This window comes from Toxorhynchites rutilus, chromosome 2 (assembly GCF_029784135.1).
Source record: "Toxorhynchites rutilus septentrionalis strain SRP chromosome 2, ASM2978413v1, whole genome shotgun sequence".
NCBI lineage: Eukaryota > Metazoa > Arthropoda > Insecta > Diptera > Culicidae > Toxorhynchites > Toxorhynchites rutilus.
Window position 1 is genome coordinate 78,023,092 of NC_073745.1, and position 23,952 is coordinate 78,047,043.

A 23,952-nucleotide genomic window follows, 5' to 3' on the forward strand; every position below is an offset into this window, starting at 1 on the left:
GTAAACACCTGTACGAGTGAAACATGCGCAATCCGGGCAGCCGGTCGAGAAATAATGCACACGCCAGAGTATAATATTTTTCCATTTGTTGGACAGTCGTTCGTGTGAGTCACGACTGTTGGGGTGGAAATATTCACATTCGCCTCACATATTTTCTTCGGTATCTCGATCAAGTTAAAAGGTTGAAAATGGCGCGATTTGATGAGAATTGTGTGGTTCTCAAATCGGACTCCCTTGGAAGGTAGGCATGCAAACGATAGTCCTTATCAATTTCTCTAACTAGTAAACTGAATTGATAGATTTTTGGTGGCAAAGCGTGATCTCGCCAGCGGACAGCAAGTTATGGTCGAGGAGCCGATCGTCGTTGGACCGTACTGGGACTCGGAGATTTGTTGTTTGAATTGTTTCAAAAGATCTTGTACCATATGCAGGTGATGATTGATATCGCTGGCAGCGTATTATGGGGGTGGTTTACATATTCTCTTTATTAATAGAAAGTGTCGGAGAGCGCCACTTTGCTACGATTGCTCGAGTCACAGTGAAGCCGAGTGTGAATTTTATCGCAAATCAAATTTGGACATTAATTTCCTTTTCAACCACTTTAATGTGGTGACGCCGGTGCGGTGTCTGCTGCTGGCGGAAAGTGATCCGGAGAAGTTCCGCGAAGTGATGAACATGGAGGCACACTTGGAGGAACGCAGGGGGACGGAAGTATGGGACAACTACGGAAAACACACCGTTCAACCGTTGCTGGAATGTGGAGCATTCGAAAAGCTCGAAACGGATGTGCAAATTACCGAACAAGTGATCCAGCACATTTGCGGCGTTTTCGACGTCAATAGCTTCGAAATCAGAGGCTGTGCAGATGATCTGGATGGACAAGCGAGCAATACGGTTCGCGGTCTTTATCCCAGAACTGCTCTGATGACACACAGCTGCGTCCCCAATACCCTAATTTCGGTTGATGGGAGCTCCAGTCTTAGACTCTACACAACCGTTCCGGTGAAAGAGGGAGAACTGCTGTATTACAACTACACGAGATGTTTGTTTGTATGTTGTTTGATGGATTTTCAGTTATATTCAGCATGTGTAGACAATCGCAATTTTTTCCACTCCGCAGGGAACCTTCGAACGGCGGGCCCATCTGCGCAAAGGCAAATACTTCATCTGCACGTGCCCCCGATGTGAAGATCCCACCGAACTGGGGACACATTTAAGCTCGGTCAGGTGTACCGCTTGTGGTGAAGGACTCTGCTCGTATCATTCTAAAGAGTGGGGGAGTTTTTTTGCTTGAAAACGATTCTCTCATCATAAATCATTTCAGGTCCAAATGGAAATGTGAGAAGTGTTCACAAGAAATCAACCGGGAGTATGTGAAGCAAGTACTGACGGCTGCTCGGAATGATGCAATGACATGTTGTAAGTATTTTTACGATAATAACTCGATATTAATCCTGTGATTCAGAACTTTGATGTGAATAGAAACATTATGTTTGACATGGGTAATTTCTCAACTAGTTCAGGCGAGAAAATGAAAATTGCACGAAGCGACTAATTAGTAATTAGTGCGGGATAATTATGCGCAGCTTCTTTCCTTCGCACAGCGTTAAGTATAACGAGGAAAACCGAAGGAACATGAAGCTTGATTTTTCACATGCTTTTTGATGGATGTCTTACGATTATGTCGAGTTAAATTAACATTTTCTTTATTTTTTTCCTAAATGGCACAAACGCTCCTAGAGAAACTTCGCCTGCCCAACGTTGTGTTCACTTATGTTATTTTTATTAGTATTTAGTTGAGAATGTATAAAGTTACAGCCCCACTCGACTTGCGTACAAGTACATTCAGGGGTACACAAAAAATTTAGAATATTAAATTGTTGTCAATGTCATGAAACTTCGAAAAAACATACTATGTAATATGTCCAGTTTCATAAACTTCCTGACTGTGATTGGTTTACTAGAATACACCGGAGATGTTCTGGATTTTCTGTTGCTATATCTCCGTTGTTTCATAATGGATCTTGACTCTCCGGCCTGCATTGAACTCGTAATTAAATAAAACAACCTCATCGGATGGTTTGTTTCAATATCTGGTTATTGAGGTAGCATTTTTAGCCATTTTACCACTCTTCTTCAGTTTAGCTTCAGTGATACCCCAATACATTTTGATTGGACGGATTGAACGGATTTGGCAATTTGGGAAGGTTATTTCCTTCTCAATTATGTTTACTCCGTTATCGAGCGATACCACTGTTGCGTGTTTTTATTATAGTCCCAACTCGACAAATTCGGCCACAACTAAACGGGATCCTACCGGTACTTTGTTAGAAGTACGGCTCAACTTGAATTTTCCATCTCCGAATGTCATCTCCTTCCGTACGTACCTAACGTGAAAAAACGTTGGTGAATTTGACAAGTGGAAGAAAACTGTAGCATTAACAATGCAGGCACTTTTATTGTAAGAAATTGTAAGTTATTCGATTGTGGTTGTTAGAGTTGGAGTTTTTTTTTCGTTGATTAAGCAATCTTTTCGTGTATTGTGTGTAGCATTTGATGCAGCGAAACTGTAAGTTTGATAACAATAAATAAAATTAATTACATTTTAATTTTTGCATGTTGTGTGAGGTGACATGAACACGTTTCTGTGGGGTAAATCGGTCCTACATGCATTAGTCGACCACAACCGGCCAGAACCGTTTTTTCGCCTTAGCAGGAACTAAGAGATGGTCAATCACGTTTTCGCGATGCAAAATCAGCTATATGGTTTGACGTCACATGATATCCTGAAAACAGCATTTGAATTGGTCAAAAAAAATAAATTTACTCATCCATTCAATCTCAAAACTTGCTTAGCTGGAAGAGGTTGGTTTGCCGAGTCAAGGAGCATCTAAAATGTCGCATTCAACAATCATTTTCACCGAATATCTAGGGTGCTGTATATTGGGTAACGCCATCTTTTTGTACCATAAATTTAGTTGCTGAAAAAGTCACAGGAGGGTTGTGTCCGAGACACTACCGCATAGTTGACGTAGGATTCCGTTAGGCTATCTGTTGATTTTGGATATGTTGGAAAAATTACATCGGTAAACTCTTTGATAATGATTTGGTGACCCTGAAAAGAGCCGATTTGTTTGGTTGTTCGGTATTGTTTGTTCATTCCACCAGTGTTTACCGAGTGATGATGATAGAAGGATGGTAAACAGCCGATGGATGGCTAGATGTATCAGATAAAGGATGCCGAAGTGGAACGATATATGATGAGAACCGCCCTCTGTTATCCTAGACGAGATGCCTCTTGTTTTATGTATAGATGAAATAAAGAAAAAAAACTCACCAATCTAAATATATAAAAATGGATTTCTGTCTGTCTGTCTGTCTGATTCTTATGGACTCGGAAACTACTCAACCGATCAACATGAAAATTGGTATGTAGGGGTTTTTGGGGCCGGGGAAGGTTTTCGTGATAGTTTGAAACCCCTCCCACCTCTCTAAGGGGGGGGGGGGTCTGCCATACAAATGAAACATAAATTTCTGCATTACTCGATAATTATTCAAGCAAATGAAATTTGGCGTATGGAGGTTTTAGGGTTCAATGCATGATTCGATGGTGGTAAGACTCTCCACCCCCCTCTCTAAGGTGGGGCTGCCATACAAATGATACACAAATTTCTGCATTACTCGAGAATTAATCAAGCAAATGAAACCAAATAAGACATATTGAAGTTTTAGGGTACAATAAATGTTTCTGTGGTGGTTAGACTCTCCAGGAGGGGGGGGGGGGGGCTGCCATACAAATGAAACACAAATGTCTGCATTACTCGAGAATTAATCAAGCAAATGAAACTAAATTAGGCATATTGAGGTTTTAGAGTGCAAAAACTGTTTCTATGATGGTGGTGTTGGAGTAATCACCGACCACCTTTGCTATAAACCTTGCATTCCTATCTTTTATATTATTCTCAGTAGTTACTGCCAACATTGCAGAGACAAACAATGTAGTGACCATTAGATTTCTCTGCATGCATTTATATCAGTTGATAATTATATTCCGTTGAGTAAAGACCTGTTTAATGAGAAGAAGTGTCTTTCATTTGAATGCGGAAGTGTTCCCTTTCCTTTTCTTGTTCCGTTACTTCGCCAGTTCGTTTCGTGATAAATCTGCCCACAGGTGGGACTCTCCACCCCCCTCTCTAAGGGGGGGTTGCCATACAAATGAAACACAATTTTCTGCATAATTCGATCAAGCAAATGGAGCCAAATTGGTCATGCGAATGTTTTAGGGGCCACGAAACGTTTCCATTGTGAATAGACACTCTTCCCTTCTCTCTTTGGGGGGGGGGGGGTGTGGGGGAGTACTGCCATACAAATGAAGCATACATTTCTGCATAATTCAAGAACTTATCAAGCAAACTTTACCACATTTGGCATGGAGGTTTTAGGAAGAAACATTTTTAAGGTGATTCAACACTTCAACACACTGCCATAGAAATGAAACACAGATTTCTGCATAACTCGAGAGCTAGTCATGCAAATGGAACCAAATTAGGCATATGGAGGTTTTAGGGTGCAATGGTTAGACTCCCCCCCCCCCCCTCTCTAAGACGGGGTTGCCACACGAATGAAACACAAATTTCTGCATTATTCATATTGGGCATATTGAGATTTTAGGGTGCAATAAATGTTTCAATGATGGTTAGACACTCCTCCCGCTCTCTAAGAGTTAGCCGTCATACAAAAGAAACACAAATTTCTGCATAACTCGAAAACTAATCCAGCAAATGGAGCCAAAGTTGGCATGTGAAGGTTTTACAGGGCACGAAACACAGGGTGAATACGCTCCTCCCCCCTCTCTAAGGGGGGCTGCCATACAAACGATTCACAAACTTCTGCATAACTCGAGAACTAATCAAGCACAATTCGGCATATGAGGGTTTTTGGGTATGATAAATGTTTCTATAATGGTAAGACACCCCTCCCTCCTCTAGAATGTATTACACAAAAATATTACACATATTTCAACCAAAAATATTCCAACCAAACATGACAATTGAAAATTTTCGGAAAACTCTGAAGGAAAAAGTTAAATTCCAATATGTTCTACAATTACATGGTGACAATGGCTGTTAGTCCATTTGATGTTTGCGCTACGAAATTGATCTTTGTTCGAAACTGGAAATGGGTTTTAATGTGATGAAACGCACTCCTACATCTTCTTCTATCTATACCAAAAAATTGATCGCTGGATGTGTTTGATAGGAGCAGAACTCGAGGAAGCAATTTAACGATATAGGGCTGTCTTGATTCTATCATATTTTATGTATAAAATATTTATTCCATGTAACGGAGAAACATGTTTTTTGCGAGTGGTTGAAAAATTTTGAACAAGAATAGTATCTAAAAAAAATTTGAGTTTTGTTAGAAATACTAGGAATTTTATGGTGAAAGGTAAATTCAACGGGGTCGATTAGAAGATCAATCGATGAACAGTTCTGCGTTTGGACCCATGAACTTGTCATTGATATGAAATTTCACGAAGCAACTAACATTTAAGTTACAAATTTAAGTTTTATTTGCAAGAATTAATCGTATCAATCACCTTACTTGCAATATAAAAATGCCCCCGACTTGCATACATTTGCCATGCCGAGTTCACCCGGGCAGCTTGGTGTTGATGTCACTGTTAGGGAACACATTTCGGTGAGAGCAAAAGCTCTCCTTCTATTATGTATTTGCAATGCCGATTTCACCCAGGCTGCTTGGTTTTGATGTCTCTGTTAGGGAACCGCAGCATGTGTTGTCAATGTCGACCAATCAGAAGAGGGTATTTCCGTTAAGATAGGGGTTGAGTTTTTTTCAATTGTTCGATAGTTAGTTTCATGACATACATTATTTTCTTCAATATAAAAAATTGCTATGGAGTGCCAAAATCGATTGACGTGAAAATTTCATCAATCCATCATGAAATGATTGAGTAATAAGCGTTTGAAATTGGACAATTTTCACGATATGCTCGATTTTCGATTTTCAATTTGTACCCCAATATGTTTCCGAAAGACGTCATCCTACGTCAAAAGGAAATGCATGCTCTGATTGCAATTCTTCTGGGCTTCTGTCCAAGACACCTGCTATTGATCCCAGAACATTGTTACTGATTGAGATATTATTCTGAATTACTTTACATAAATATAAGTACCGTCGATGGGGGTGAGATTTTGTCAAAATCGGAAAAAGTTACTATTAGTAATATCTCGATAAATATCCCGAATATTTTTGAAGCTGAGAGTCGTTTTATAGGAGACATATTTTCACTACTTCCGATACATAATACTTATATGTAGTGCAAATAGTTATTATTTAATAATTCATCAAAGTTTGAGGTGTAGATAGCCACCAAATAACACCCCAGAAAAATATCATGCCCAGCATTATACATAACTACTCTGCCGTTCTACGCATAGTTGTTTCATGTTCCAAAATCACCTACTGAGAAAAACGTTTTTTCGCATATTTGTCTACCAAAAGCTTTAAGCATTTCAATTTAGCAATACACCGGGTTTTTTAGAAGCACTATACTATTGTTTTATGAAATGTGATGAGATCCCCTCACTGAATCAATCAAGCTGGATTACGCGTTTAAAAATTCATGGTGGGACTGTTATGCCTAGAATATCAACATGGGACAATTGAACTTGATGTTGTTTTTTGATATAATGGTAATGAACGATATTTTTTTTGTGTTTTTCCGAAAGATTATGCATAGAAACATCGTTTTATGAAGAAATGAGTGATCTGCAACACCTTCGCAGAATATAAATCTCATTATTATTAGGTATTCGCTAACGTGTTTTGTTAAAGTTTTTCTCATTTGTTTGAGAATTAGTTCGTTCTTCCAAACCAGAAATGAGTGAATTAGCCCTGCTGAAAGTCTGACATAAAATTCTTGCACTTGAACCGATTACATGGTGGGACAATCATGAATAGAATATCAACCTGGTACAATTGAGATTGATCTTTTGTGAATAAAATAATGGGAATAAACTATATGTTCTTTGTGTGTTTCCGTAAGATTATGCATAAAACAACGTTTTATGAAGAAAAGTGAAAATCGTCAAAAAGTAACATGGGACAACTATGTAATATGTAACCGCGAGTAATCGGTTACATATTACTAACATAGATAATAAGAAAAATTGTCAAAGTATTGGACTCCCGGCCCCGTGAGGCTAACGGCATGTGAGCCTTGATAAAAATATATATTTTGGAAAAAAAAAACTATGCGTTTCTTCATTCCATTATGATTAGTTTACTATTGCAAAATATTTTATGAATTGTTCGCTCGGTTACAGATCGTCTAAGTATCAACGACTTCAATCCACCATACGCTTTCACTTTTTATTTTTCAGTATAAATCAGCTCCCTATACAACTTACGTCCGGTTATTCGCTCCGTTACACTCCCTATTTTCCGTCAGTATACTGCCCAAATATACACGTTTGACGTGACCGCCAATTAAGTTTTCCAGTTGAAATAAGATAATAAAAATCACAAAACCCCTCCGCGAAAGTTAATATTCATTAAATAGACACAGATTATTCTATATAAATTGTTCACTGTCGTGATTATTGATTCAAAAACAAGAAAAAGGTGTCTCTACTACTAATGAAAATAAATCGATCGCTATCAGTTCATCTGCATGACTTTCAGAATACACGATTCAGCGGAGCAGTTCAACGATGTGAGAAAAATAATAATAAATATGGGTGGTAAACTTAGAATTTTTTTGAAAATGCTGATCAGAGAATATATTTTTGATTATAGATGTGAATGTATTTAAAAAAAATTAACGTGTTCACGTGGACACGTGGACCTTTACCCCCTTCCTCCTCACCGTGGACAAGCGTGGACATTTTCGAAACCCCTACCCCCTAAAGTTGTCCACGTGGTATGTCCGTATTACCCCCACCTTCCCTATCATCTGTACAAGCGCAACGAAAATTAATCTTGCACACTCGGCAGAGGAGGTGAGGGGACGGAAATGTTAAGAAGAACTTCAATTGTATCTTTGGATATCTTCGAAATTTCATGGAAGTTATGCATGAAATCAAAGAAATATTGACGTGGCCGGTGAATTGGATTCATTTTACCATTCGTGCCAAAACTATCATAGACTCGCTACCAACATAGAGGACCTCTTCCAGACATTTCAGAAAATGTTCTTCCAATCTTAGGGTAATAAAAGTAATAAAAGCAAAAGAGTTTCGCAAATTGGCCAGATGACGCGAGATGGTGGAGCGCTCGTGAGACACGACTCGCGCGACGCTGTGGCTGAACCACAGTTTCTCGTGCTGGTCATGCCGGATGTGGTAGTTGTGTTGTTGAACAATCATATACCGCCGTGGGTTTGACACTGTATGGCTGTACTGGTCGGGTGATTGTGTTAGTAAATAAATATATCGCGCAACTCTGTGTTAATCAGTCATTGTATGCGAGTGGCATGTTATTTACACCAAACTGCGACTCAATATGCGCTCCACCACGCTACGTTAGTGGCACGTATGAGTCGTGTTGGTAGTCTCGCGTTCGCTTACGAGCGCTATACGCTTCTCAATTTGCGCCTAGCCTAATAGTAGCAGTAGTGTCACCCTCTTCTGCGCCTATTGAGGACGGTACATTATGGTCTATCTGAATGCTTTTCTCATCTTTCTTCTATGTCAGTTTTGGTCTTCTGAATACTCCAAATCTGAAGGTCAGCAGGGGAACGCGAAAGGCTTGATCGTGCCTACCTTCTTCCCTGCGTTCAGCAAAGTCTTCAGTACATAATCAACTTGATTCAAGTACTTGCCTTTCAGCTCCGACCCGATATCGGAGTGACGAATCCCAGTGAATTACGTAAATCCATGATATTCATAGGATACATCACGAATCGTACGTCTTATAAACTCGCCATAGAAGACCTCGTAACTTCATTTCTTCGTGAGGACACCAACTGGACAACATCGTTGCTGGACGAGCTGGACAGCGAGGGATCGAGTGTCTTTCTTAAGGCAATGAGGGTGGAAGTGTAGCGCTGGAAGAGTAAAGTTTTCCAATGGCCTTTTTCAAGGCTAGAGACGAATGAACTGAAAAAGTTTAAAGTCTCTATAATTCATTACCTGACCCCCTGACCTCGTAGCTTGCGGATCCCGTAAGTTGTCTTTTCAGTAAATGGGCGGAGCTGCACGTCTATGTCCCCGTTAGTATCTTGAACAATCCGGGTACCTACGCCTGGCCGCTGACATGAATCGGCGTAAGCATTGAGATCATCCACGTAATATTACAACCTTTACTACGATTGGTAATAGTTAAAAGTCATATCTTCATCGGCGCCGTCGCCATACCTTATTTTATAGCCATGACCGTTTCGCTTGAGTGCTCTACTTAAAGGGTTCAATTCCAGACCAAAACACGCAGGCTGGAATATCCCCCTCTTCATCTACAGCGTTGCAGACTAAAACACAGTCTCTATCATCACTGAGGTGCTGGAGTGTACTCTACTGCCTATTCGCATTAGGCAGTAACTAATTTTTTAGACCTCACATATCCTGAAGAAATCTAGTGTGGTATGGAGTCATAAGTTTTTCGATGGTCTATATGGGCGATACTGAGGTTTTTCTGGTTCTGAATTGCTTGTCCGACTATGGCTTCGTCGAAAATGACCTGACCTGAAGCAGTTATGTTAAGGTTTTTTTGCATCCTTTATGCTCCTCTGCAAGAATTTTGTACTGTTCGTAATGAGTAGAAGTTTGGGCAGTTATGATACTGCTTAGAATTGATGGCACGAAATTTTGCTTTTGACCAGAAATCTGTAGTTGTGGATTGAAAAGTTTCTTCTCGAGTCATGAACCAGGCCATTTATCAAATGGAGTGCTTTCATGAAGGGTCGCTGCCTTTTCTGGAGCAGCATGAGGTTGGTTATCTTTTCTTGCCCAACTTGACAAACTGTCACTATCCAAACTGTGATACCACGGCAATGGCATTACTGTGGTTTCCAAAGAGTAAAATCCGCTTAATTATCCGTAATTAACGCCGTGTCGAACCCTTAAATCAATAATAACTTTTTTATTAAATCTTTGTTCACCCATTAGCTCTCGACATCCAAGAACTGGAACAGGTAATCAGTAAACACTCGAAAATCCTGAATCCTCATAATTCGCTGATCCTGGAACTAAAGCAAGCACTAGCAGGAGAACTTAGAAATCTCTGCGTGTCCTCGCATCCATCAAACATCCCGCAGAAAATTCTCGCACGCAAGGCTGAACTGTGTGGCGAGATACTGGAGGTGCTGCGAGTGTTGGAACCAGGAATTTCTCGCCTCACGGGAATCGCTCTGTACGAGTTCAATGTTTCCCAGTGGGATTTAGCCCGGAAGAAGTTCGAATCCAAAGCGATCAAATCGAAAGATCTGCTGGTAGGGATTTGACACCTGCTTAGCAAAAAGTTAGCATGTAATCGAAGAGAACGTCATTTTAATTCGTTTCAGGAAACTTTGACCAGTGCCGAGAATGGTTTGAAGGAGTCTGTCCGTATGCTCTTATTGGACCATCCATCCACTCCCGAGGGTCGGCTCTCGAAACGGGCGATGCACGAGTTGAAGGAACTACGGGGGGAAATAGCGCAAATTCGGATGATTATAGGCGACGAGAAAGAATCCAAATCGAAACAGTTTGTTAAAAAATCTGGCAAAAAACAATAGATAACAATGTCATTTGAACAGCTCTTCCTGATAATATCGATATTGAAGTTCGAAAATAATTTCCTGAATCTGGGTGAGAAGTTCGTAACGATTGTGACATTCGGCCGGTTTACAATATACGCAGTGTGTCAGCAGTTCTCGGAGATTTTTCTGTTCCGGATGGTCACCCGTGGAGTGTAGGAATCCATGCTCCCTGTTGCCGTTAACATTCTCGTGTAGCAACTAAAAATGAGCGATTACTTAAGGATTTGTGTTGTTTGCAAAGCTATTGAACCTTACCTGACAAACTGCAAACATGTTCAAATCACTATGTTTGTGGGAACACAGATCTTGTTGCACATAGGCGAAACAACCTTCACAGTCGATACGTTCGTGAACATGTCTACCTTTGTCTGCTGCCAATTTGTTACTTTCACTGTTCAATATAACCACATTATCGACATCAACGAAGGTCACTTTCACATCTCCGCCCGGAAGCATTTTAACGGCTATATTGTCCGGTTGAATATCTGTGAGATAGAATCTGAAATGAGTTGAATCAATTGTACATACAATGCTATAAAAATATATATGCCTACCGAAAATGACTATCTCCTTCTGTGAGTCGGTAGATGGCGTTGATAATCTGATTGGCGATTTCCAGTCTCAGGCGAAATGGACTGTCATAAAAATAGGCTAAGGAGTCCCCTTCGTAACTTTCTACTATTGTAAAACCACCTTGAAATATAAGCTTAGGTACGGGAAATTTCATCCTCGCGAGAATCTAGAATATATTTATTGAATGAATTTCTCTTTTATTGTTTATAACTCTGATTTACCTCGAGCATTATCGGTTGCACGCTGGTCTTCATCAATACCAATTTCAACAATTCAGGACCAGTGAACTGCTGCACAAACCGCACGAGCGTCCGTTCATCTTCCGGTGGGCAAATAACGCTTCCCCCAAAGGCTTCCTTGTCCAGAATTCTTTTGCGCAGAGCTAAAACGAATTCCTCACCATCTCCAAGCTGACAGTCGCTACGTTCTATTTTGTGTTCCTCGCAGAGCGCGGCCCGTAGCTCTTCCACCAGGCCCATTTGGTTGAGATTCTTGACGACTACCTGCCGGATTCCGTCCAGCAGAGCGTATGTGACACCATGTTTGTTGTAACGATTCAAGAGATTCAATGGATTGGTTCCATCGATGACGATATGATTTGCAAAAAAATCACAATCCAACGGCTCTGGAAAGCACCGTGGACACAATTCACGGGTATCATAGTCACATTGATGGGTGAATCGCACACCGTCTGTATCTGTTTCCATTGGAAAGTATCTGAACACGATGCACAAGCATAGTCCCATGCGAAGTAGATCGAAATACAGCCTTTTGGAAGACATCACGTACTTTAGGTTTACATCTGGGCGCGCTGGAAAGAACAATGAAGGAAGATACCTCAGATGATGGTTCCACTTTATATCCCTACGGAGTTTGGGACTGGACGTTTTATCTTTTGGATAATTGAAAAATTTCCAGAACTATCTCTTTTGCAGACATAAAGGGTTTGTCGCAGGTACAATCACAAAATATCATAGACTGGACCGTTTAATCTGATGTATCTGTTCCCAACAAACTCCCGGACAGACTGAAAATATTGATAAAAGCGTGCAAATGGAAACCCTCTCGTGTACACCAAGTAGATAATTGGAATGTTCATAATGTAAACTCTAATGCTGTAGGTTCTAGGGAATTGGTTTGTAAATCAATTTACGATAATATTCAAAGGCAAGGAAATTCCTCTCAAAGTGGTTCAATGTGTTGCTAGACCACTAATACAAGGTCTGTTCAAAAAGTATCGCGACTTTCGAATTTACGCGGGTTACGTATATTTGATTCCAGATTTTGTAGCATTTTGTTGGTACTCATGTCTCTCACTAATGCTGATAATTACGGCTATTTTGAATGTTCAGTTAATTTTCGAAAACTGCTTTTCTTACACGCGTTTTGGTTCATCTACGATTTTTGCCGAACCATGTGATATTTTTATGATTTCGAGAGAAACGAACTTGAAGTTCAGTGTTTGCTATCTTCGAAGCTTTCAATTTTACCGTAAAAACTGTAAAAACATCAAATATCATGTCCTAACCAAACAGTTTTTTGGCTTCCTATGCGTACATGGTTCACTCTGACTGAATCAATGAAGCACTTTTTCAGACTTGGATCACTATGACTGAACAATTTCGAAATATTTTGACGTAGGACTACGCGTTCCATTTCTGTACCGGGGTGTGAGTTCAAAGTTTCGAAAACGAGAGAGTGACGCTGGAGTGCAAGGTTTTGAACGTTAATACCTCTTTACCGGCTGTGTAAGAATCACTTCATTCGAAAGATAAAACGTCAAAGAGTCATATGATTGTCATTTATTGGTCCAAAAAATCTTTTAAATAGCTTAAAAATTGCTTTGAAAACAGGCTATTAAGATCATAACAATCTAGCTCATTGAGGATGATTGCTTTTGTGGTGATCGGAATGTGTTCTCGAACACGGACGCAAAATTAAGGCACCTAGAGAAACCGTTATCGCGATGCAATCGTATCCAAGAGCATCAGTTTCTGTTTTGCTTTCGCATGGGATGGTTATGAAGGAATGTTTGCTTGTAATTGCAGTCGAACGAAGGAAGATTTGCGCATTCGGTTTGTAATAGGTGTACATTTGTGTATGTAGTTTTTGGCATTATTTCGTTAAGTATTATGTATTTGTTTCAATGTTGTACACACCGCCAAGAATACACTGGACGCACTGCTGACCCCACGATCCGGATTCAAGGTTCCCGACGAGGACTGTTTCCATCGAAAAGGAGTGCTAAGCTTCGAGAGCACTCCGGGCATAGCCAACAGAACTAGTTTGTATTCAAACCGTAAGTACCAAACCCCTTTAAAACATGCGCATGTGGGTGGGTATTTTCTGAACGATGGGAAGAGTGATCTCCAAATTAAAAAAAAGTCACAGGAGGGTTGTGTCCGAGACACGATCGCATAGTTGACGTAGGATCCCGTTATGTTATCTGTTGCATGCTGATTTTGGATATGTTTGAAGAATTACATTGTTAAACTCTTCGATAGTGATTTGGTGGCCCTGAAAAGGGCCGTTTTATCTGGTTGTTAGGTATTCATGGTTCACTCCACCAATGTCCATAACCAAGTGATAATGATAGAAAGATGGTGATTAGTCATTTGATGGTGCGTATCACGATAGAAGATGCCAAAGTGGAATGAGATATGATGAAAGTCGCCCTCTGTGGGCCTGGACGTGCTGGCTCCTGTGTTATGTCCAGACACCTAGGATTTGAAATCTCTGTTAGGGAATACATGTCGGTGGAAACAAAAGCTCCCCCTACTTCCATGTAATTGCAATGCCTATTTCCGCCGGGCGGCTTGGTTTAGATGTTTCTGTTAGGGAATACACTTCGGTGGGAACAAAAGTTCCCTCTACTTTGATGTGCCGATTTTTCCGTAACTTCAATTTCGACCAATCAGAACGAGGTATTTCCGTTTGGAGATTTTTTTATTGTTTGCTAGTTAGTTTCATATGAAATATTATTTTATCAATTGTGATGAATTGTTATGTAGTGCTCAGATCGATTGATGCAAATATATCGTAAATCCATCAGGAAATAACTGACCAATAATTGTAAGTACATGAGCCGCCGCATGTGCCGTCAATTTCGACCAATCAGAAGGGATTTTCCGTTAGGATAGGAGTTGAGATTTTCCAATTATTCGATAGTTAGTTTCATGACATATAGTAATTGATTCAATGTAAAAAAATTGTTATGCAGTGCCGAAATTGATTGACGCAAAAATCTCATCAATCCATTATGAAATGACTGAGCAATTAGCGTTTGAAATTGGACAATTTTCACGATATGCTCGATTTTCGATTTTCAATTTGTACCCCAATATGTTCCCGAAAGACGTAATCCTACGTCAAAAACGACGATAATGAAGCAATGGAGACGCAGGTGGCACACAGTAGGATGTAATATAGGATAGGGAAATATTTGTTAATAGAAGAATAAATGTTTGTGTGATATATTTGCTTTAGTTTTTTTTGTTTGTTTGGAGAAACTGTTTGAGTCTCGGATCATTCGTTCGTGAATATTATTTGTTGTTGAATCTACGTTTGAATCTCACTCGTGTCTCCAAAACGGGAAGTGAAATTTGGACAGCAGATTATTTTAGTTGTGTCTTTTCTCCGAGAAGATCTGCGGATTTCCGTTAGACCTCTTTGTTGTCGGCCGGGTCAGAACGCGGAGAACAATATTTTGAGAAGAGTCACTGTTCGAGCGATTCCAATTAAATTTTTCGAGACCAGCTTGGTTCTTTGCCAGGCAAATATCGCGCGAGTGGTCCTCAGTAATGCTATCGTATCCAAGGGCATCAGTTTCCACTTTGCTTCCTCGTGGAGTGATCATGAAAACTTTCGTGTATTATTCTCACGAGAACAAAATAGAATTATGTATCAAACTTCATCAGTTGCTTTTGCAAAACTACGCCAACCCAACGGTTCTTTTCTGGACCACCAACAAGTTCGAAATAGTTGAATTTCATATTAATAACAATTCCATACACATACTCATCCACTCACACACTAACTAGGAAAACTGTCAGCAATCTTTAGAAATAATTATTCATTCATTCATTGAGATTTGATTCAGATGCAATTTTAAACAAATGATTACAGAACCAGCGGTAGTCCTACGTCTACCTTGCGGTTTATCACAGAAATATCCCACTTCTATTTTTACAATCAGTTAACTTTTGTGAGTCAAAGTGTGTACCTTTCTGTTATTCTGTTATGTGAGGTTGGAACTGTGGAAAGTCTCTGCCATCTACTACAGGCATGAATGGGATTGCACGGCTTGCATGTTAATGCATATACTTCCCATTTTCAATTATATTCGGTAGTATTCCTCAAAGGAATCGTGAAATTCGAATTCATTGTTGTTTATCATTTCGTTCTTGAGTTATGATTTTTTAAAGTTAACCGATGGTCCGAAAAATAATTTTCACTCCAAAAATGACTTTTTTCAAAAATTAATTACTTTTTAAATGAACGACATATCAAATTGTAGCAAAGTCTAGTCTTCTATGAAAAATATTACACTTGCGAAAAAAGTTGATTTTTAGTCAAATAGATCTAGTCTAGTCGCATAGGAATATTTAACGAAGACTAAAGTCATGTTAAATTTGAGGAATCATAACTCAAGAACGAAGAACAACACCTCTCTGATTTTTGGATATGTTATGTACAGAAACTTCCAAGAGAAATATAAAAAATGCGTTCTTGGTCCCGAGACCATGTAAACTATAATAAACAAAAACAATCAATAATAACGAAAACAAAATCCTTTTTGTTCGCAAGTATAATATTTTTTCGAAGGGCATTGTTTTCATTTTGACACGTCGATCATTTAAATCGGTCCAGTAGTGCAAAAGTTATGAAATTTTGAAAACAGGCATTTTTGGAAAAAAGGGAAAAATAGATTTTTCGTACCACCCTAAAATGGAAACGGGGACCCTAAAGAAAAGATAGAAAAATACGAGTCTAATATATTACGATAAGGAACGAAACTATCACTTTTTACGAAAATTTGAGAACCATTATATCGGTTTAGCATGGAATGGCTGTAGGGGAGGTGGGAGTAATACGGATATGTATAGAAGAACTTCAATTATATCTTTGGACACTCTTGCTTTCCAAAACATAAATGTATTTTCGTGCAATTCAATATACTGCTTTTCAAATTAATCCACCAAATGTTTTAGAAAAAGTGTTTTTCAATGTTTCTTACTGAAATTAAAACAGACCGAAAAGTAGAACATTTCTGTCGATGCGGGTATACTGGAAATATAGTGGAGGGAATATGAACAGGTTTGTAATATACGAAGCGTAGAGGTTTATCGCTCGCGAGAGGAATAGTTTCGCTCTCTCTCACTCATAGTTTGTTTTTCATGCAACTGATATAGAACCAGGGTTGACAATTGCATTTTCCAAAAAACTGGAAGGAAACTGGGTCCTATAAAACCACTTTTTTACGAAAATCGGGTTTAATTTACCTGAAATGTTTTTTGTCATCCATTCCAATAGAATTTCTTTCAAAGCTTCGTGCATTTATATGCAGTAATAAAATGGCGAAATAAACCATTAAGTAATCATGTCATTTGAATAAATTAAAATGACGTTTCCCCACTCGAACATTACTGTGAAACAATATTCGAACACCTTTTTTCTAAAACCTGTAGAAATAACGGTTTTATTCAGGCAAAACTTAAGTTAACTTGTTCATGGCCATAAAATCGCTGATAGAAGATCGTCGCTAAACTGCGACAATCGTCCCACAATATTATTCCAATACTAAAATAATTTTTTATTACTTTTTATTATTTTACTATTTTTAATAGAACTAATCGAGGGATAGGAAAGGCGAGGGAGGTATAAAGGTTATCATATCTACAGATTTTTCAGTCTTTTTGAAACTAATAATCTTTGGTAACAGATAATAGATTTTTGGGATTCATACAGATTCTACAGTATTTTTTCAATGACGTTCCAAATTGAGTTATGGCTTGATGTCAATATTTTTTTCCCATCTCACCTATTTTAATCATTTAATCATTTGTTTCACTTTCAGTCAGAAGAGTCATTACATTTTGACATGCAAACTCATTTCCAGCTGTATTTGACAATGTGGAAGATAGGTCAGAACTTCATCTATCGGATTCTATAGCAAACTCAAATTGGAACGTTGTTGCAGTTATGATGCAGTTATGACCAAAAGAGAGCATCGATATAGAGAAATCGATGATGTTACTTACACCCCTTTCATTTTGAGCCCCTCAAATTATATTAACTCCATTAATGAAACATTGAACCTCAAGCCTTGATTGAATTCGTCCGCAACAAGATGGCTCTTGCTGGAATCCGTCGTTAGACATAACGTGTAGATGTTCAACAACAACCGAAACCAAATAGTGAAACTAATTTTGAATCATTTGAAGGACTCGATGACCGAACCTGTTTTTTTCCCTATTGATTGTTTAGTTGAACAAAACAAACTGAAACACCCAAATTCACTCAGATTAATTGGGAAACCAGAATAAACTTTCTCTTACGAGCAATATATGTTCAGAATAGTGCACAAATCTAACAAAGCAGGATTTGACTTTGAAGATTATGAACATCATCTGAAGAGGCCAAGTATATCTACATCGATGTTGAAGTTCTATAAACAGAATCGTCAATCGTGTCAACGACGAAAGCTTAAAAAAATTAAATTTAAATAAAAAAAACATGCCAAACTAATATACAAGCAAACCTTTTTTTGTGCGGGGGATAGGGACCGCATAAAAAAAATCGCATGAAAAACAATCGTGCGAAACTTCACCAGTTAAAAAATCGTGTTCGGTACACATTTTGAAAAAAAACTTTTTCCACGCCGTTCACCGTTCAATTTCCTTTTGTTTCCCTGCTTTGCGACGGGACAGTTTGCCTTTTCGGTTGCGCCTGGCTGTTTTGTGTTTTTAGGCGGCTCGCACACCGCAGCAATAAGCAACTAGCAAACTGCAGTACACAATATGCAACAGGAAACATATTTTGTTGTTCTTCGCATACCAGAGCAATAAAAACCCCTGACATTATGCAAACAATCGCCTTAATGTACGAAACTTGTCAAAATATGAGCGATAAGTTGCTATTCAACCGACACGCCGTGTTGCTAGCGACATGTGTTGCTCTGTAAAGGCGACAGCGATATCGTATTGCGTCGGTGTGCGAGATCAACAAAGATTAAATGGAAAAATCCATTGGTGATAATATTGCTTATTGCATGTTGACAGTTGCTAGTTGCTCATTGCTCCGGTGTGCGAGCCGCCTTAGTTGCATGTCGAAACTTGTTCCTGTTAGACATCATGTCATGCAAACACTCAGAACAACTTAGAGCATTTGATGGGAGGAAGGGAATGATTTCAGAAGTGGATAATTGAGACGCAAATATGCTTTTTTCGCACTGAAATGCATATAAACCATCGAACAGAACTAAATGGACGATAACTTCGTAAAATATGCTTCTTATCATATACCGCACAAAAAAATCGTTCAAAAAACCACATAAGAACAGAAAACCGCACAAAAAAATCGCACAAAAAAGACCGCACAAAAACAGGTTTTACTGTATTTAGAATGAGGAAATTCTATTAAAACCTATCCTTTTCCTAAGCATATGACCATATGCTATGATATGTACTGATACTAAATGATAGTAAATCTAAGATTAGTTTTCGAAACTGTTCTTATAACATTTAATAAAGATATCAATACAGATTTCCCGAGAAAAAAAAACCTAGATGGAAAATTTTTTCAGGTCAAAAATATTAGGAGGAATGTTTATATATTGTGAATTTATTTGACATAAAATGGTTCAAACTGAAGCACATATAAAAAACAGGATAGAACTGGATGATTTTATTTTTGAAACTGAAAGATTTCAGGATTGTTCAAATATTATAGAATAATATGTAGAACGGGTTCTCATGACTAGAAATTTGAAATTCAAAATGTAACTATACAAACCGACCATCTGTCCGTTTTACACGCAGTTCCCCTACAGTCAATGATACAAATTCTGAGGTCAACAAACAATGTTAAGACATGTTGGCTTCTGATACAATCGGCACAATACAATACATTTCGATTTAACTAACAGGTGATCTCTGGTTTGCTCTTTACCACTCAATTTATGCCGTAAACCTTACTGTTATATGAACCGTTGCGGAATTCGATAGAAAAAAACAACAAAGGTCACGCTTTTTATAAAACGTGACACGCATTCATAAGGCACACAGAAGATCACGTTATTCGGATACGACATCGCCCGATCGTGGGACGTAAGGAACACTTTATTGAAGCAGAACAGCCTCTCTCAAGGTTAATTTTGTTTTGATTCGAGTTCGGTAAGCGAACCACCGTTATCACCGTAGTCAACGGTGTGTGGCTGGCTTATGTTCTCTTCACAAACACGTGTCGATATATCACTTGAGGCCGCAGAACAACAAACCGGCCGGCTATACAAGAGATTGTGTGCGAATGGGTCAATGGTTTATAATGGAATTATGAGAGACATGGTTGTTCATTTAAGTTAATGTTAAGTCGTGGATAATTCAACTGTTCATATCTTGTGAAATACAAATGGGGGTGCTCGTAACCAAATAGTTCCCTTCTAGTGAAAATATTACCCACACTGGTGAAAAAATTAAATATTACCCACATAGACATGAACGAAAATTCTTCCAAAATGTTTGAACAGTTATTGGGTGTGCAATTAGATTCATTCAGTTTTTTGCATGAAAAACACGTTTATTTGAATCATAAAATGGATTAATACATTATTCAAATTATTGGTCATCGCTAACTACTACTTTCTCTCATCTTTCAGGCAATTTACGGATTCCATCGCGAAAATCCGCTATTTTCCGTATAGTTTTTAACTCGAACAGCAACATGAGATTCAGCTATGTTATAATGGAATATTTCGACTCATGTCTAGTTGCATAATCTGGACGTTTTTTCAACAATAGCTCGCTTTGAACGGATCATTTATTGCTTGTAGTAGTTTCCATTGATCGTTGAACAAAACCTGGCAGCTAATTTTGTGGATTGTCGTAGTGAATCCATTTTTCGTCCCCGGTAACGATTTAATGCAAAAAAGACTTTCTTATGTGTCAAGCAACATTTCGGACATGCAAAATCGCCATTCGGCATCCCTCGCTTTCAAGTCGTATGGAACATTATTCCCTCGCTTTTGGATATATTCTGCGGCTTTGAGTCGTTTAGATGCTCTGTTTGCGTTTGACAAGAATCTTGATCGAGTAATGTCTCTAATTCTTCGTCTTCAAACTTTTACGGTTCAATCGAACGCTTTTTATCTTTAACACCAAAATCACCACTTTTTAATCTTCCAAACCATTTCCTATAAAATCTATCCAATGGTGCAGAGTGACCATGAACTTCCACGAGCATTCGATGCGCTTCAGCTGCACTTTTCTTCCAATAGAAACAGAAAATCAAAACTTCCCGCAAACGGTGCTTCTTTTCAACGAAACTCGACATTGTCAACGCACTAAAAATTGAACCTGTGCAAAAATCAAAGACCTGTAAACAATCTTTGGTTGACAGCTGTCGACATTTCACGCAAAAATCAACTATCGCCGTCGACTATTGATAAAGCCATCTTGTGGAAACAGAACGAATTAAGTTGCACACCCAATATTTTGAAGAACTTGGCACTAAGAGCTGAGAGCTAAAGAAACATGGGCCATGTCAAACCGATATAGTGGTTCTCAGATATTCGTAGAAAGTGGTAAATTTGATGTTTGCCGCAAAATGTTAGACCCGTTTTTTTATTTTTTCGTTAGGATGAGTAATTTAAGGTGGTCCGAAAAATATTTCTTTTCCACTTTTTCCCAAAAATGACTTTTTTCCAGAGAGGTGTTATTTTTCGCTTTTGAGTTATTATTTTGCAAATTTAACATGTTTATAGTCTTCGTTCAATATTCCTATGTGTCTTGTCGGACCACCCTAGAATGAAAAGGAGCATACTTTCAAAACCGCACACCCTTTCAAAATCGAGCCCATGGGACAGACGGCAGATGATTTGCACTTATGCCCTGAAGAGCGAAACTTTCGTGATGACACTAAGATTGGGCAATCTTGGATCGATTTTCAGAAGATCGATCTTTTCCATTTCGATTTCCGATATTTTGGACCGATTCAGTGTACCCGGGAAAATCGTGAAGATCGATTTTTTCTCTTCGATTTTTTCGATCTTAGAGTTTTTTCCCAATGTACAGGGTTTTCCATTTCGGGCTTCCAAAAGTATACAGCCCTGCGCTGGCAACCGTTTGACATAGCTGTCAACCAAAGCGTCATATCGTTAGTTGAATGTCTGCCATTTTACAATATGGATCGTTTTAGCATCGCACAACGTGTTAATTTTGTTAAATTATACTATAAAAATGATGAAAAACCGGCAAATGCTTTTCGAGCATTACGGACGGATTTTGGTCGTCATGGACGGCCTACAGAGCAAACAATCGTTAATGTAGTGCGTAAATTCGAACAAACTGGATCCGTAGCGGATATTGTAAAACCTGTGCATCATCGTAATGTGCGTTCGGCCGAAAATATTGCTGCTGTTGCTGCCAGTGTGGAGGATGACCCGAATGTTTCGATTCCACGGCGTGCTCAGCAATTGGGCTTGTCAAACACATCATTGTGGCGAATTTTGCATTTGGACTTGCACCTACATCCATATAAAGTCCAACTGGTACAAAAATTAGAGCGTGGTGACCATGGAATGCGTCGGGCATACGTCGATTTGGTGAACGAACAACAGCAGCAAAATGCTGAATTTTCGCATCAAATTTTCTTCAGCGATGAGGCACATTTCGAGCTCGGTGGCTATGTGAACACCCGAAATTTCCATATATGGGACTCGGAAAATCCCCACGTGATTGTTGAGAGGCCATTGCATCCACCAAAAGTCACTGTTTGGTGCGCATTATGGTCTGGTGGGGTCATCGGGCCGTATTTCTTTGAAAATGAGGACGGCGAGACGGTAACTGTGAATGGTGAGCGCTATGGCCGCATGTTAACCGATTTTTTTCCACAAATTGAAGATATGGATACGGATGACATATGGTTTCAGCAGGACGGCGCCACGTACCACACAACACGACCGAACATGGCCATATTGCGAACGAAATTTGAGGGACGCATAATTTCGCGTTTTGGTGATGCCAATTGGCCATGCGATTTGAACCCGCTAGATTTTTTTTTTGTGGGGTTATGCGAAAGACCGTGTCTATGCCAACTCTCCGCAAACTCTTGAACATTTGAAAGACAACATTCATGAAGTTATGACCGAGATACCGCCCCATATGTGCCGAAAAGTCATCGAAAATTACCTGTTCCGGATCAAGGTGTGCGAGGAAGCCCTAGGTGGACATTTGAATGATGTTGTATTTCACACATAATGGCATAAACCAAACTTTAATTTGAAATAAAAGTTTCATCGAAATTCGAATTCTAAGTGTGTTTTATTTCAATTTACTTTCGGAATTTAAAGTTGGAAAACCCTGTATATAAATTTTAATCTCACCAACTGTAAAATTTTATAAACATAATGTCAACATTTGGACAGCTTTTAAGGATGTCAAATTAGTGATAATGAATAGAATGGAGCGATCTTGGATCTATATTTAGAAGAACGATCTTTTCCTCTCCGATTTCCGATCGATTTTTTCTACTCCAAAAAATCACGAAAATCAATCTTTTCTTTTCGGTTTTCCGATCTTTTTAGTCGTAGAAAAAAAAACGCAATTTTTTTCAGTGAACATCGATTTTAATCTCACCAAAAACCACTTGATAAATTTTAATATAATAACATTGGATCCCTTTCAATGCTTGGCCTCATCTATCGCCGGACACCAAGCAGGAATGTATTTAATTCTTGCATGTAATATGACAACACAATACACAAAATGGAATTCACATGCGATTCTACTTGAATGCAGTCCTGGTTTTCGATTATATGTATCGCAAAAATTATTAGTTTAGCGTCTTCCGCCTTGAATCTTTCTTTTCAAACATATAGAATAATTATAACCCTTTAGATCTACACAGTGTCGCAATTCATCGAGTTTTATATTAAGCCTTTCCTTAGGCACAGCAATTTTTGTTCATACTAAGTACCGCTATCTATTTTATTAATTGGAGTACCATTTTGTTTCGTGAACAGGTTCACGAGACATTAAGATTGCTTTACAAAAAAACTAGAAGTGGGTTACATTTTTAATATAACCGCAAGGTGGACGTAGGACTAACGTTGGCATAGCGATAAATAAGTAACAAGCATATAGATCTGAACATTTCATCTTTCAAATAAAGTGATTATCATACCACTTCGTTTAGCTGGAAAAGAATTATTAACGCTCAAAAGGGGAATCGATTCCTCCTCGGAAATACCCAGCGCAAATAGTACCCACTCTCCAAGCCCCGACAATTGGAATCATCGTTGATCCGGGGCAGGATTATTAACACTTGAGAAGGAATGGATTCCTCCACGGAATTACACATTAAAAAAAAATATAGGAGGTTGTGTCCTAGATACGACCGCATTG

General features: G+C 38.8%; 2 protein-coding genes across 4 annotated transcripts in view; one reads left to right on the forward strand and one right to left on the reverse strand.

Annotated features, from left to right (window-relative positions):
* Positions 1 to 14,808, forward strand: LOC129766562 (SET domain-containing protein SmydA-8-like). Of its 3 annotated transcripts, none has more exons than XM_055767136.1 (8): positions 1 to 241; positions 300 to 431; positions 495 to 1,050; positions 1,121 to 1,272; positions 1,325 to 1,419; positions 10,128 to 10,153; positions 10,214 to 10,450; positions 10,523 to 14,808. In XM_055767136.1, the coding sequence occupies exons 1-8, from the start codon at positions 189 to 191 to the stop codon at positions 10,733 to 10,735; spliced, it is 1,464 nt and encodes a 487-aa protein (XP_055623111.1). In that variant the 5' UTR covers positions 1 to 188; the 3' UTR covers positions 10,736 to 14,808. The 3 variants fall into 3 exon arrangements, 2 of the variants coding, with proteins under 2 accessions (XP_055623111.1, XP_055623110.1); XR_008741467.1 differs by having other exon boundaries at positions 4 to 241; positions 10,128 to 10,450; positions 10,523 to 13,631; positions 13,858 to 14,808; XM_055767135.1 differs by having other exon boundaries at positions 4 to 241; positions 10,128 to 10,450.
* Positions 10,691 to 23,952, reverse strand: part of LOC129766564 (uncharacterized) — a 15,624-nt gene continuing 2,362 nt past the window's right edge. Inside the window, exons 2-5 of the mRNA XM_055767138.1 lie at positions 11,554 to 12,143; positions 11,314 to 11,498; positions 11,015 to 11,258; positions 10,691 to 10,957 (exon numbers count right to left, since the gene is read on the reverse strand). Of these exons, the coding sequence (XP_055623113.1) occupies positions 10,745 to 10,957; positions 11,015 to 11,258; positions 11,314 to 11,498; positions 11,554 to 12,114 (1,203 nt within the window). The 5' untranslated portion in view covers positions 12,115 to 12,143 and the 3' untranslated portion in view covers positions 10,691 to 10,744. The remainder of the gene's footprint in view (positions 10,958 to 11,014; positions 11,259 to 11,313; positions 11,499 to 11,553; positions 12,144 to 23,952) is intronic.